Genomic DNA, 16,428 nt, shown 5'->3' on the forward strand with positions numbered 1-16,428 from the left:
TATACCAGGGTACCGACAAGCACACTCGAGGATTATTCATCTAGTGAATGTATCACTGTTTGACTTTGCTATTTAATAAAAGATCACCCTAAACATGACAGTTTTATTGCCCTGTAGGACATTAGCCTGTTTTGTATCTATTAGCAGAATCATTTCAACATTCATTTGACTGATGGATACACTCACATCTGTTCTTCAAGTTATCTTTTGAACCAGCTTTACCATCTTACTGGTTCCTGAGTTAATTAATGAGTTAAATAAGAGCTTTGACACATGTCCATTCTTCTCTATGTGTAAGAGTCGTGTTTCTAACTTTTTGAAAATTATACTTGGACACATGTTTTCCTTTATTCAAAACACAACTTTGAAAGCACTGAATGGTTTCCTATGGACATTAACAGTTATGGATACATATTAGATTAATATTAAAATTAAATTGCATTTCCTAATATACATCTGCCCAGAATGAGGACTCAGACTTGAGCCGGGACAGAACTTTGGGTCTGATGTGATTACCCATCCATTCTAGGAAGGAATCTGCATTCCTCATAAAGGGCTTGAGCAACTTTCTGACAGACCAGTGAGCTCAAGAACTCCTGGGGAATTCCGGGTGCCAGGCCAGCTGACCACCCAGCCTAATATCTTTAAGTGCAACTCCTTTTCTTCCCTGTAAATGAGAGAACTCATTTAATTGGCCTGCAGGAACCTCTGCCCTTATAGCAAGTTTGATATAAAACTTTGACACATGCATGGCATCAACCTGTGTTAGAGGTTACTTTAACACATATAACCACGTAGGGGAGCCGAGATGTCTGTAAGCCCTAAAAATGACTGGATCAACAGCTGTTGTCCCTGCTCCTGGACCACAGACAGAGACGGAATGATGCCTGCAGGCAGCATGGGTTCAAGAAAAACATGTTATATGTTTCACTGGGGGGCAGGTGATTAAAATGCAGGGGAAAACTGCAGTCACAGTCTCTGGGTTTCAGTGTGGCATCTGCCAAGTGTCTCAGCATGGTCTTGTGGAAGGATGGGGAAGAAGGGGGTGACATTTCAGCTGCCCGCAAGCCAACACCTTTGTGCCGAGAACGGACCTGTGTCAGGAGGAGGCCTGCGGGCACGGGCTGGGATGGTTTTACACTGGCTTCAGTGCAGACACAAATGAGGTATGTCCCAGAAGTGTGAATGACGTGAAGGTAACTGATATGCAGGATGTCTGTCGGTAAAGACCCCCAAATAGCCCACCAGGATGAAATTCAATGGCATAAATGTGAGGCTTTGCTCTCGGGTTAAATAAATTAACCTAACAAGTACAGGACAGCGTGTGTGTCTGTGTGAAAAGGGCTCAGGAGCTCTGGCTGACAGCAAGCGCCTGATGAACCCACAGCAAGGTGTGGCTGCCAAAAGCTCTCCTTCTGGGGACGACACCTAGAATGAGCATGGTGGCAGGTCTCCTCCGCCCTGCCCTCGGCAAAACCGCGTGCAGCTCAGGGCACGGACGTAACCCGGAAAGGCTCGGGGGACAGGGCTGGGACCGCATCCCTCAGGGAACTGTGGGTGGGACTGGAGAGACACAGCCTGGGAGACCTGCTGGGGCCGTCCTCAGATCTGGGAAAGATGGCGTATGTGGGATGGGATTCAGTCTGTTCTGTTTGGCCAGGAGGACAGGACGATGGGTGGCAGTTACAGGGAGGCTGATTGTTGCCCATAGAAAGGAAGCCCTTTCCAGACGTTCCCACTGTCCTCAAGTGGGCAGTGAGTCCTGGGCCACTGGAGGCGTCCAGGGGAAGCTGGACGTCGGGTTGGGAAAAAAAGAGCAGTGTCACCCATCAGAACAGCTGGACCGGCCTTTAAGCGCCCTTCCCACATTTGTGTGTTACATATATAGGTACTACAGGCTACATTTTAAAAGGTAGCGATGGCCAGTGGTCGTCCAGGAAGTGCTGACCACCCTGAACGGAGACGGGGGCTGTTCGGGCGGGACCTGCAGGCACCACAGCTCTGCCCGCTGAACTCACAGACGCGGGCCGCTCCGCTCGCAGCGAGCCCGCCTGCTGTCCCGGCAGGGCGGAGCGGGGCTTCCTCCAGCAGCCGGGCGGGGCCCCCGCCCCCGCCCCCGCCGCGGCTCAAGGCCAGACTGCCCTCCCAGCAGGCCGTGTTCCTACAGAGACTTCTGGCTCCCACACCCCCCACCCCCGTCTGCCCCACCCTTCCCGGCAGGAGCGGAAAAGGGGCCGCGCAGGAAGCCTTCACAAAGGCGGCACCGGCGTCCTTTGTCCGCTGGGCTGGGTTGTGTCTGGACTGAGCTCTCAGGCCGTTCGGGGTCTGGCGCGGGGACCAGAAAGGAGCCCCACGTCATCGGGAGGCAGCAAACGCAGCTCTGGGGCCGCTTACTACTTCAGTTATCTCTGAAAGCCTCCGAGAGCACGAGGGGCCGTCGCGCCTGCTGGCTTTCAGATGTTTCTGCACATCTGAATCCACCGGGGAACCTTAAAAAATCCCAGTGCCCCGGCGCGCTCCCCAGCTGACTCTGCAGGCAGGCGTGGGAGCCGGGCACCCACGTTTGTTTACAAGCAACCGAGCGACTCTTCTGGCACCACCGCGTGCCTGGCCCTGGGCCTCCCAGGCTGGAGGGGAAGCATCGCCTGGGGAATCCTGCTAAAATGTACACTGTGACTCAGCAAGTCTCAGGCAGGCCCCAAATTCTGCACCCCTCCCAACCTTGGAGGGTCTGCTGATGCTGCAGACCAGCCTCGCAGTAGCGGGACTCCAGCCGACTGACTCATTCAGCTCATCTTTACCGGCCGGGCTCATTTCCCAGAGGGAACGCAACACCAAGGGCTAATCTGCCCTGCTCTGCGAACAAGCTGACCCGGGAGCACTTCTTGCCTTTTGGGCCGCGATCGTCACTTGCTCTTCATAGATGTCGAGGTTCTGGCTCATGAGCTCCAAGGCCTGCTCGCGGCTGGTGAGGGCCAGCGGGTTCGGGCTCAGGATGGACCGGTGCTCGTACACGGCAGCCACGTACTGGGCAGCCTGGTGACGCTCAGCCGGGCGGCGCTCCTCGGCCTGGACCCCCAGGGCAGCCACGCAACAGCCGCAGAGGAAAAGAGCGAGCTGACGGCTGGCTCCAGACATGATGCAGACCATCAATCTAGAACGCAACGGGGCAAGGAGAAAACAGCTGAATCCAGAATCCTGCCAAGATGGGGACTTGCTTAGCTGTGATTTATTAATCCCGGCAATCAAACTCACCGGCTGTGACGCTGCAGCTCAAAGAGTTTGTTTCAGGTTCCTAACAAGAGGGTATGTGTTTCTCTCCAAACACGTAGCGAGTTACGTTTAAAATGGCTCACTGTTTTAACAGTCTGGTTTCAGAACATTTCCACAACAGACCCAATGTTTGCCACGATTTGCTTCCCCAGCAGGACTCTTCTAGTTGCACACTTCAGATTTAGGCAATCGTAACTATTCTAATTATTATAGATAATTCTGTGATATACTCCACACCCCACCGCCTGCCCTCAATACACACAAACATACTACAGGTCAGCCATCTACACCAGCTGTGACTGTTGTGATCCTAATAACACAGCTCGGCTATCTTAGCCATAAAAACCTGATGGGTCACAATTCTCCCTGCCTTTCTTTGGTTAGTAATGAATATAAAGCGTAAGCCTCCCTTTACCCAGCACCACATTCTTTAACTTGGTGCAGAGAAACTGCTGACTTCTACTTAAATGCCAGTTTATGGACAGTCAAAAAGAAGTCTCCCCATCAAAGCATGGCTTTTCCCCCCTCCTTGAACTTGAGAATTGCCATTGCACACCATCACCTTCTCAACCTCTGTCTCTAGGACTCCAAAACTCCTGCTCAAAAAAAGCATACTCATTTGGAAATAAAATCCTTTTGCAGTAATAAAATGCAACTTTCTAGAAAATAAACTAGAATTTTCTAGAAAGCAAACTCAGCTTTGTAGCTGCTACCGTAAGAGATTAGAAGTAAACTTACAATGACACTTCTGTGTGCCTTTTTTTCCCAAGAATAGGCATTTTAATTTCTAGAAGTTATGTGTCACTGGGTGTTTTTACACACAGTTCTGCCTTGAAAATCGGCCTGGCCTCCCAGCCACAGTCCCTCCCCAAGCACACAGACTTGCCAGGCAGTACCAAGGCCAGGCCCCCGTGCTCCGTGGAGATGTACCCGGGCCGACCAATTGCCCAGGAATCCAACTAAATGTCAAGACAGCAGAGACAAATCGAGGAACCACATTGCTGCTCTTTAAAGACAAAATGCCACCCTGCCGGAAGTCTGACTCAGAGCCCCCGTGTTTGCATTTCAAAACCAGACCCTCCGGGCCGCCACAGATTTCTTTTTCTCTCAAAGTTCCGCAAACAAAAGCAACCATAATTAGGTTCAGCAGCAGACCACGGCCTCGGGGTGCCCAGTCAGAATCCCCGCAAACTCAGGTACTTCTCAGGGTGGGCCGCACTCTCCATCCCAACCCCGCCCCGTCTCAAACTGTCACTTCTTTCCTCAGGGAAGAAATGTTCCATCCAAATGCCAGGCCCCGGGGTGCGCTGCCGCCGGTCTGGGGCACTGGGGGCAGTGTTGGAAGATCAGAACAAGAGGCCTTTGACTGAGCGGCCATGAGCTTTTGGGTAGAAATGCAAGTATAACTGATAAGCTCTTTTATCTGAATTTTGCCTCTGAAGACCAGCAAGGAATAATTTTTTTTTGAGTTTTATTTTATGTTTTTTATACAGCAGGTTCTTATTAGGTATCTATTTTATACATATTAGTGTATATATGTCAATCCCAATCTCCCAATTCATCCCCCCAGCCCCGCTTTCCCCCCTTGGTGTCCATACGTTTGTTCTCTACGTCTGTGTCTCTACTTCTGCCCTGCAAACCGGTTCATCTGTACCATTTTTCTAGGTTCCACACATATGCGTTAATATACGGCATTTGTTTCTCTCTTTCTGACTTCCTTCACTCTGTATGACAGTCTCTAGGTCCCAGCAAGGAATAATTTTTAAAGTCTCAAAATCTGTTTCCCACTCCAGCTCTGGTTTCAGAATGATGATAATGGGGAGTGGTTTGAGGGGAAAACTTTCATCTTCAAAGTCAAATTCGCAATATTTCTAAAGTATAAGGCCATGGCCTCACTAAGAGGGGGGAAAACAAGGCTGGGTGGTGGGGGGAGCACATGAACCAGGACCCGGTGGGGGCAGGTCAGGAGGTCCTGGAGCTGACAGTGGCGTTTGCGGGGTCCTCCTTCCTCAGCTAAGAGCTGCATGCCACTGATGCGGGGACAAAGAACATTCGTTTAAATCTCAGGGACTGGGCTTCCCTGTTGGTGCAGTGGTTAAGAATCCACCTGCCAATGCAGGGGACACGGGTTCAAGCCCTGGTCCAGGAAGATCCCACATGCCGCGGAGCAACTAAGCCCGTGCGCCACAGCTACTGAGCCCGCATGCCACAACTACTGAAGCCCGCGTGCCACAACTACTGAAGCCCGTGCGCAGCAACGAAGATCCAACGCAGCCATCAATCAATCAATCAATCAATCAAATCTCAGGCCCTTGCAGTGCAGCAAAACAAGGAAATTGTGGGACCATCAAGATATCCCCTTTCTACTTTAAAATAAAAATAGGCACCAGAGTGCACCCTTGCTGAAGAGTGGTGTTCTGGTTTTCCCTCTCTATGTGGCAGGGGCTTTGAAAAGCCTGGATGGCAGCAGGGGGTGCTGGCAGGCGACAGGATGCAAGGGCGCAGGTGGCCCGGCGCTGGCTCAGGACGGCGCTCACGGGGTGGCTGAGGGGCCGGGGTGTCCCTGGGAGTCACGAGGTTCTTGGTGATCCAGCAACGGATCCACCTGCAGAGCAGGGCAGGGCCTGGACCATAAACAGAATAGTGGCTGGAGATGTGTGCTCAGTCTGAAAAGCTAGCTACGAACCTCCTTCCATCGTAGGCATTTGACGGGAGTCTGAACTCCAGGAAGGGCCCAGCGTGAAGGCACCACTGAGGTGACAATGTGCCCCCACATCCTGCGTCCTGTGCTCCACTGAGGCGGGGGCGGGAGACGGCGGGGCCGGGAGGGCGCTCACTTCAACATCCACGTGGTACCCGCCTGTGCCAGACGGAGGTGCAGGCGTCAGGGACCCAGCGGTGAAGGCGCCTAGCCCTTCCGAATGGACCCTCCCCATGTATGCGGACACTGCCACAATCAACACAGATCGTCCCCCCACTCGTGATGGTTCGACTTTACGATGGTGCGAAAGCCATATGCATTCAGTGGAAACCGTGCTCAGAATTCAGAATGTGGACTTTCCCTGGGGGACCGGCGTGCAGTACAACCCTCTCTCTGATCCTGGGCAGGGCAGCTGCAGCCCCCAGTCACGGGGGTGAACAACCGACAGATACACTGACAACCATCTGGACCCGCACTCCATTCTGTTTTTCCCTTTCAGTGCAGTATTCCATAAACTCCATGAAATAGTCAACCCTTTATTATAAACTAGGCCTTGCGTTAGAGGGTTCTGCCCACGTGCAGGCTAATGTGAGTGTTCTGAGCACGTGTGAGGTGGGCGGGGCTGAGCTGGGATGTCCGGGAGGCTGTGTGTATCTAATGCATTTTTGACCTATGATATTTTCAACTTACGATGGGTTTACTGGGACATTAACCCCGTTGTCATTGCCAACTGACTGCATCTAAAGTGTCATTTGGCAATAAGTACGAAGGAGCCATAAAGACGGGGAGGGGGCAGGGAGGGCCTGGCATGGGTGGGGGTAGGTTTTAGACCAGGAAGGGCTCCAGGAGAAGCCGGCGTCCGAAGAAGGGGCGAGAGGAGGCCCGTGGGTGCCGGGGCAAGAGGGTTCCAGGCAGAGGGGTCCTCGCTCAAAAGGCCCGAGTGGGAGCTTTCGGGTGGTTCAAGAAACAGCCAGGAGAGCGGTGGGCTGGGACCAGGGACCAGGGACCATGGAAGGCGGCAGAAAATGAAGTCAGAGGGAGATAACCGGCAGCTCCCACAGCCGCCCCACCCTCTTCCAGCCTCATCTCTGTGGAGATCAGGTTAAAGCCTGGGTCAGTTAAGACGCTCCTCTGCTCAGAATCTCCCAGTGACTCCCTGCTGCCTGCAGAGTGAGAGCCGAGCCAGGAAATCATTGCTGGGGTGGGGGCAGCACTGCTGGAGTGACATCTTCATGCAGAAGCATCCTGACCTTTTCACCGCCCTACAGAAGCCTCTGCTTCTCAGTTCATAAGGAAACATGTTCCCCTGACACTAATCCTGGTCAGGAGGGTTCTTATGATCTATGAGGAAAAGAAATCAAAGTCTTAAATTACATGGAAATCTATTTTGTGGAAATTTGGTAACATGTCAATCACTGGATATTTTTACACACAAGGAGCTTTTGTTTTCCATCTTGCTAAATGAGTCACCTTGAAAATTAGCTGTGTTTCCTTCCTAGCCATGCTATTACAATCGTGTCTTTTGCAATAAAATGAAAGGATTATTATGAAGGTATTCTTAATAAGATAATTTCAGAGGCAGGTATATACACTTAAAATTTTATATATAGACATACTGATCGTTTTAATAAAAGATCTTGTCATTCTTTACTTGTCAAGGAGAATGACAGCCCCATGATTGGGGAGTTCGCAGAGGAAATGTCATATCCTGTGGAACAAAGCTGAGGGACCAGCTAAGTCATTAGGAGCGAGCACAGTATACGTTTCTACGTGTATGTGACAGGACGCCATGAAAAATACTGTTAAGTTCCAAATAGTTCTAAACCCATTCTCATGAGTTTTGTGATTTCCTTGTCTAAATCCTTTTACATAAGCAGGAGAAATGCCCATCTCCATCTAACTTACATAATCTGAATTTAAAGAAACCCCAAAGAGACCTTTATTTCCCAGAAGGCCTCTTGTTCTCTGCCTCTGCGCTTAGTGAGCTGGTCCATGACCGGCCCTGGAACAATGTAAAGCCCCACAGTGTTGTAGCTTGAACAGCTTCGTGCAAACCATCCACCACCAAGACTCTGATGCCTCAGGGGGGTGTGTCAGGTGGCAACTGAGGGTGATGCTGAGGTTCAAGGCTGAACTTACTTGCAACAGTGAGTAAATTACCAGGAACTCCCGGCTGAACTGGTAAATTGTCATTCCTCTTTTAAAAACATTCCACCTGTTATCTCCAAAAAGCGAGTGACATACAAAAGTGTAACCGTGGGCCAGGCCTTGGACTGGGGCCCCTTTCTGGTGACAGGAGTAATTTCTCTTAGAACACCGAATGAGCAATCGTGACACTTGAACCTAAATATGTCACCTTTCTTTTCCTCAAATGGGAAATTACCTTCATAATTTAAGACAAAACTTCCCCCTGAAATGCACAGGTGTTTAATGGAAGAAGGCTCTTTTCTTCACTTTGTTGTGCAGACAGAAAAGAGCACCCACGAGACTCTGCTCCAAAGAAGAGCCCCCTCCAGGTCCGCTACTGCCACCCTGTGGGCAAACGGAGTACCACTTACCCACGTGGGGATTTGCGCTGAAGTGCCGCAAGAGAGGGTCATTCTTAAGAAGTAAATGGATGTTTTTTTCCTCCTTTCCTTCTCCTTTTCATTCCTGACACTTCACCTATCTCCTTTTTTCCCCACCTAACTCTTTTACAGTGAAAAAACTAGACAACATTTGATTTTCCAAGATTTGGGTCTCATGAAAGCTATTTTTTTATTTGCCATGTTCCTAGGGCTTATTTCATCTTCTATATTCACAGGTTCTAAATTTGCTGTGATTTCTTACAGCAGTGCACCCCATAGATGTGAGTGGGTGTGCAATGCAATGTAGCCCATCCATAGATGGACAGCACTCTTCACAGGGAAATCTACTTGAGGTAAAGAATCCACAGGGACAAATTTTTATATGGCTGCCAGGTTGCATTTTATGTTACATGTTAATGTTTTTAAACCACTTTAACATCCACTACTTGATTTTATCTTCCTGTCACATAAAGTAATGAAAGCAGATGGTAAAATTCCATTTTCCTGAAGAGGGAATCCTCCAGGACTAGTTAGTGGTGAGAACAGACTGGAAAGCAACTCTCCTGTCTCCTGGTCCAACCCTCCCAGTACATGTTCAAGACGGGGGTAATTTATCAGTCAGACCTTCAAAGACCACTGTGGTGTCTTCATTGCAGCTGCAGCACAATTCAACAGAAATTCAAAGTACCCTCACAAGGGAGAGACTGGGTGGTCAGACCAGAGCAGGGGTTCTCAAATGGGGACGCTGACGCTGAGGCACCTGAAGGGCTTGAACATGCAGTTCCCTGGACCCCATGCCCCGAAGTTTTCACTCAGCGGGTCTGGGGTAGGGCCCTAGAATATGCATTTTCTAATGAGTTCCCAGGTGATGGTGGTGCTGATACTCCTGGCCTGGGGTCACCTCCAGAGCCACTGGGCTGGAGGGTAAAGGCAGGTACATTCTGACACTATCTTCCCCTCACGTCAAAGAAAGACATGAGTCAGGACCATCACCTTTATTTCCCAGGTGCTTCTCTAACAAAAGGCCTGAGAGAATGTGGGCGGATTTCAAAGTGTTCCCACCATATTAATGGAAATGACCAGCAAAGTATTTAAACACTCAGACTGGGGGGGTGGGGGGGGGGAAGTCCCCCAAACAATCTGGTCCAGGTCGGTTGAAGGATTCAGTGCTTGTCTCTGCCTTGACAGGAACATCACTGTAGAACCAGGTTGTTACTGGTTTTCATTTGTTTAAATAAGGTTCCTGATTTTAAAAGACTAGAACAGGGGCTTCCCTGGTGGTGCAGTGGTTGAGAATCCGCCTGCCAATGCAGGGGACACGGGTTCGAGCCCTGGTCTGGGAAGATCCCACATGCCGCGGAGCGACTGGGCCCGTGAGCCACAATTGCTGAGCCTGCGCGTCTGGAGCCTGTGCTCCGCAACAAGAGAGGCCGCGATAGTGAGAGGCCCGCGCACCGCGATGAAGAGTGGCCCCCACTTGCCGCAACTGGAGAAAGCCCACGCACGGAAACGAAGACCCAACACAGCCATAAATAAATAAAAAAAAAAAAAAAAAAAAAAAAAGACTAGAACAGGGGTAAGAGATAGATATTCCATTAGGTAATTACATAAGATGAATAAAGAAATATGTAGGAATTAAATGAATAAGTAAATAATGTATAATATATTTATAAATTTAAATAAATTGTAATTAAAAATTTTTAACATAATTATTTATATATATAATTATACATTTATAGGTAAATAGGTAATCTGAAAAACCTTCCAATTATATTCTGCAGAAGTGTATCAGATTTCTTCTCAAAAGCTTATCTGAAATCTTTGGGAGCCAAAAATGAATTGCTGAAGAAGTAAGTCTTAAACTGTGGTTCGTAGACCTTGGCCAAGGGAGCAAGGAAAGCACTCAGAGAAGGCTTCCGCACTGTCCATCAGTCTTGGGAGAGAAGAACGGTGGGAGCATTTGTAGCTACCCTGCTCTTCTCAGTCCTCTAGAACTATCATCAGGGTCTCTGAAATAAGACTCCATGAGTATCAGCAAAGAATTGTCTTTCAAAGCCCTTGGGAAATTTCTCCCCCATTTCTTTGTTGGACTACCTTCAATTAGAGTCATCAGAAGAAGCACCTTCTAGGGAATGAGGACCTGAAGACTGGACATGGAGAAACACAACCAGCGCATGGAAAATATGATGCCCTAGAACCACAGGTCAAATTTTTCAGGGAAGATGTGCTCAGAAGTGGGGGCAATGCAAAGGTTCTTTGTGAATTAAGTGTATGGTGGATACAACATCTCTAAGGGCATGGTGGGCCAAACATCACGACACCACGTCCCATCACCCCTGTGCTCTTGTCTGCCAGTGCTCGGGACTGAAACACCCAGATCACAGGACCAGCAAGACGGTGAGGATGCCCTGCATGCAGACCACGGAGGACAAAGGAATGGGCATTAGAGCCAGGAAACCACGGTCCCCAAGTCAAAAGAACAATCCCTGATAGGATAGTCTGGAAACACTGAGAATGAATGATAGTAGGAAGAGTAAAAGAAACAACAAAAAAAAAATCTAAGGTAAAACACAGCACTAGAGAAAACATGCCAAAGGACACCTTCTCCTATGGAGGGTCCAGGAGGTATCTACTGGGGAGAGGCACAGTCAAGCTCACCAAGAGAGAAAGAGCAAAAAGCAGGCAAATGGGTCCAGATGCTGTCAGCTCTGAGTACCTGTGGAGTATGCCCTCCACACAAGCATGGTGGCAAGCTGCAGGTGACCCACAGCGCAGTTAGAGGGCAGCACATGATCAAGAATGAGAGTGACCTTAGCCCTACTCACAAACGTGGCCAGCTCCAAGCAGGGCTTGGTAAATGGCAGAGAAATGGTCAGTATCTCTGCTTTCGCCTCTCTTCCTAGAGGCACTGAGCAGTTTTGTTTTCTTCTGCTTTGGACAGACTGGTAATTATTTGTGTGCCTTACTGGTAATTCTCTGTATGCCACCACACTCAGAACGACAAGAGGAAAAGTTTGATTGAATAAGTGATATTGGGATGACTGAACAACAGTTTGGAAATAAGTTTAAACACCTTACACCATATACAAAAACAAACTCAAAATCAGGAGTTAAATGTTGAATGTTAGGAAAACTAGAATAAATTATAATTGGCTATCAGAGGTTTGATTAAACAGCTTTCTAAAATTTGAAGCAGTTAAAATAATAGAAGAAACAAATTGATAAATTAAAATTTACATGCAAAATATAAACATCAAGACAACACTTATAAACAGGCAATAAACAAGAACAGATTTAAAGAAGAAAACAAATCATAAACAAACACTTTGAAAAACTTTGAACTTATATACAAAATAAACATTAACTTGTACTATTTTAAAATATTAAATTTGGAAAAAATAAACTAGTAAAGTGATAATAATAGTACTTCCTTATTGGGAAAAAAGTTTAATAATTCATATTATAAATCACAAACAGTATTCTTCTGGGACTTTATCTTAGGAAGTCATTTAAATAAGAAAAAAGTCAGTTGAAATGACAGCATACTACGGAAGTACAGAATATGGGCTTTTCCTCCTGCCCCCCGTGGTGTTCCTCAGATTGAAGTCACTTTTGATATTGATGCCAACAGCATCCTCAATGTCTCTGCTGTGGATAAGAGCACAGGAAAAGAGAACAGGATTACCATCGCTAATGACAAGGGCCGTGTGAGCAAGGAGGACATTGAACGCATGGTTCAGGAAGCAGAAAAGTATAAAGCTGAAGATGAGAAGCAGCGGGATAAGGTGTCTTCAAAGAATTCTCTTGAATCCTATGCTTTCAACATGAAAGCTACTGTTGAGGATGAGAAACTTCAAGGCAAGATTAATGATGAGGACAAACAGAAGATTCTTGATAAGTGTAATGAAATAATCAACTGGCTTGATAAGAACCAGACTGCAGAGAAGGAAGAATTTGAACATCAGCAGAAGGAGCTGGAAAAAGTCTGCAATCCCATCATTGCCAAGCTGTACCAGAGCGCAGGAGGCATGCCAGGAGGAATGCCAGGAGGGATGCCCGGGGGCTTCCCTGGTGGTGGAGCTCCACCGTCTGGTGGTGCCTCCTCTGGGCCCACCATTGAAGAGGTTGATTAAGCCAGCCTAGCACAGGTGTAGCATTGTTCCACACAACACTGAAGGACCCAAATTTGTAGCAAATTCCATGGCAGTTTTAAAGTTGAGCTGCTGTAGTAAACTGGGCATTCTTGATACTTGAACGTGGAATGTGTGCACAGGGAAAGGAAATAACATTGCACTTTACAAGCACTGTATTGTAAGTGGAAAATGCAATGTCTTAAATAAAACTGTATTTAAAATTGGCACCAAAAAAAAAAAAAAAAAAAGAATATGGGCTTTTGAGTTTTAAAATGTCTGATTTGAAATCCTGGATCTGGGAATTCCCTGGTGGTCCAGTGGTTAGGACTCCACACTTCCACCGCAGGGGGCATGGGTTTGATCCCTGGTTGGGGAAGTAAGATTCCTCATGTTACGTGGTGCGGCCAAAAAAAAAAAAAAAAAGTAAATCCTGGCTCTGATACTTACTCATTATATAAGCTTGGATAAGTTATTTAACACAACGAAGCTTCAACTTCTTCATCTACAAGCTAGAAATGAAAATACCTGATGTAAAGCACTTACTGTTTAATAAATGGATGCTAGCTAAAATTGAAGAATAAGTCCCAATAGATGAAAGCTGGAAACAAACAATATCTAACATCCAATATGAAGAAAGCTATGAAAATATATACAAACCAGGTGGAATATTAAGCAAAAATTTTAAAGATAGCTATGCTCAACAAATATAGTGAAAACTTTTCTCTGTTTACAGTGGTAATAGCTAAGTAAAACACGCATGCATGTGAACAAAGACTGGAAAAGAATGTGAGTAACTGAAAACATGACAGGTCATCTTATGGAGATTTTAAAATGTTTTCTTAATGTCACACTGTTTTTCTACTAAATGAAATACATAAGGAAAAAAATAAAGAGTTGAGACTTCTGGTTTCCAGTCTGGCATATAAGGAGCTTGGAAGCAGCCATTCTACGTTAACAAGTAAAAATGTAAACAAACTGAAAACCAACAGCTCTTCTTAGACACATCTGAGAACTGAGATCACAGGGCAAACTGCTGCCTCCAAAATTTAGAGAGACAGACAGGTGAATACAAAAAATCACAACCTAACTGAGTAGAAACCCGTGAGCAGAAACCTCAGTGGAGCCAGTATCAGTGCAGGAAAAGCTAAACTGTAACTGACCAGTTGCTGGAGGCTCAGGGTGGACATGTCCAAGAGTGAAGAACTTCGGGGGAGTCCGGCTTTGGCAGGGTGTGCCCACAGTTCTGAGTTCTTCCTCTAGGAGCTGTACCCGGTCCTCGCACTATGGCTGGAGAAAATCCCTGTGGCTAGAGAGAGCGGAAAAGCAGCCAGAGTGCACAGTTGCTCAGGAGGCCTGCCCTCAAAAGAAACTTTTTTAGCACAGCGAACCTACTGGGGTTTTATAGAACCCAAACGACCTAGGGGGAGGGAGACACCCGACTCCAGCCCCCTCTAGCCATCCTGTCCCACCAGAGAGGTGGGCTAGACTGGGCAGCGTGAACTTGTCAAGTTCACTAAAAGATAGACCACAGGACAAAAGAGCACTTCTCACTTTCCACACCTGGCCAGCACTACTAAATGCCTATTTATTGCAGTTCCTCTACCCAGTACCTCATGTCTCATATCCAGCTTTCAACAAAGAATTACTAGGCATACTAGAAGGCAAAAAACAAAAAACCAATTTGAAGAGACACATCAAGCAACGGAACCAGAGTCAGATGTGGCAGACATGTTGGAATGATCAGACCAGCAATTAAAAATAACTATGATTTGGACTTCCCTGGTGGTGCAGTGGTTAAGAGTCCACCTGCCAATGGAGGGGACATGGGTTTGAGCCCTGGTCTGGGAAGATCCCACATGCCACAGAGCAACTAAGCCCGTGAGCCACAACTACTGAGCCTGTGCTCTACAGCCCACGAGCCGTAACTACTGACCCCGTGTGCCACAACTACTGAAGCCCATGCACCTAGAGCCCGTGATCCACAACAAGAGAAGCCACCGCAATGAGAAGCCCACACACCGCAACGAAGAGCAGCCCCCGCTTGCCGCAACTAGAGAAAGCCTGCACACAGCAATGAAGACCCAACGCAGCCAAAAATAAATAAAATAATTAAGAAAAAATATATATATATTATAAAGTTACCATTTAAAAAAAATAGTGAAGATTGGTTCAAGATGGCAGAGTAGAAGGACGTGTGCTCACTCCCTCTTACGAGAGCACCGGAATCACAACTAACTGCTGAACAATCATTGACAGGAAAACACTGGAACTTACCAAAAAAGATACCCCACATCCAAAGACAAAGGAGAAGCCACAATGAGATGGTAGGAGGGGCGCAATCACAGTAAAATCAAATCCCATAACCACTGGGTGGGTGACTCACAAACTGGAGAACACCTATACCACAGAAGTCCACCCACTGGAGTGAAGGTTCTGAGCCCCACGTCAGGCTTCCCAACCTGGGGGTCTGGCAATGGGAGGAGGAATTCCTAGAGAATCAGACTATGAAGGCTAGTGGGATTTGATTGCAGGACTTCGACAGGACTGGGGGAAACAGAGACTCCACTCTTGGAGGGCACACACAAAGTAGTGTGCACATCGGGACCCAGGGGAAGGAGCAGTGACCCCACAGGAGACTGAACCAGACCTACCTGCTAGTGTTGGAGGGTCTCCTGCAGAGGCAGGGGGTGGCTGTGTCTCACCGTGAGGACAAGGACACTGGCAGCAGGAGTTCTGGGAAGTACTCCTTGGTGTGAGTCCGCCCGGAGTCCACCATTAGCCCCACCAAAGAGCCGGGTAGGCTCCAGTGTTGGGTCGCCTCAGGCAAAACAACCAAATGGAGGGAACCCAGCCTCACCTACCAGCAGACAAGCAGATTAAAGTTTTACTGAGCTCTGCCCACCAGAGAAACACCCAGCTCTACCCACCACCAGTACCTCCCATCAGGAAACTTGCACAAGACTCTTAGATAGCCTCACTCACCAAAGGGCAGACAGCAGAAGCAAGAAGAACTATAATCCTGCAACCTGTGGAACTAAAACCACATTCACAGAAAGATAGACAAGATGAAAAGGCAGAGGGCTACGTACCAGATGAAGGAAAAGATAAAACCCCAGAAAAACAACTAAATGAAGTGGAGATAGGAAAACTTCCAGAAAAAGAATTCAGAATAATGATAGTGAAGATGATCCAGGACCTCGGAAAAAGAATGGAGGCAAAGATCGAGAAGATGCAAGAAATGTTTAACAAAGACCTAGAAGAATTAAAGAAAAAACACCTAGAAGAATTAAAGAACAAACAAACAGAGATGAACAATACAATAACTGAAATGAAAAATACACTAGAAGGAATCAATAGCAGAATAACTGAGGCAGAAGAAAGGATAAGTGACCTGGAAGACACAATGGTAGAATTCACTGCCATGGAACAGAATAAAGAAAAAAGAATGAACAGAAATGAAGACAGCCTAACAGACCTCTGGGACAACATTAAACACAACAACATTTGCATTATAGGGGTCCCAGAAGGAGAAGAGAGAGAGAAAGGACCCAAAAATATTTGAAGAGATTATAGTCAAAAACTTCCCTAACATGGGAAAGGAAGTAGCCACCCAAGTCCAGGAAGCGCAGAGAGTCCCAGGCAGGATAAACCCAAGGAGAAACACACCGAGACACATAGTAATCAAATTGACAAAAATTAAGACAAAGAAAAATTATTGAAAACAACAGGGGAAAAATGACAAATAACATACAAG

General features: G+C 47.3%; 1 protein-coding gene and 1 pseudogene across 5 annotated transcripts in view; one reads left to right on the forward strand and one right to left on the reverse strand.

Annotated features, from left to right (window-relative positions):
* BTD (biotinidase) overlaps positions 1-16,428 on the reverse strand; it is a 60,516-nt gene that overhangs the window by 13,140 nt on the left and 30,948 nt on the right. For 2 of the 5 annotated variants that reach the window (XM_007166997.3, XM_007166996.3), the window contains exon 2: positions 2,890-3,154. In XM_007166997.3, the coding sequence (XP_007167059.2) occupies positions 2,890-3,150 (261 nt within the window). In that variant the 5' untranslated portion in view covers positions 3,151-3,154. Of the gene's footprint in view, positions 1-2,889; positions 3,155-3,255; positions 3,522-4,011; positions 4,428-16,428 lie in introns of those variants that run through there. The other 3 variants (XM_057545202.1, XM_057545200.1, XM_057545201.1) reach the window with 3 other exon arrangements.
* LOC103013191 (heat shock cognate 71 kDa protein-like) lies at positions 11,238-12,909 on the forward strand (annotated as a pseudogene).

Source organism: Balaenoptera acutorostrata, chromosome 4, assembly GCF_949987535.1.
Source record: "Balaenoptera acutorostrata chromosome 4, mBalAcu1.1, whole genome shotgun sequence".
NCBI classification, from domain to species: Eukaryota; Metazoa; Chordata; class Mammalia; order Artiodactyla; family Balaenopteridae; genus Balaenoptera; species Balaenoptera acutorostrata.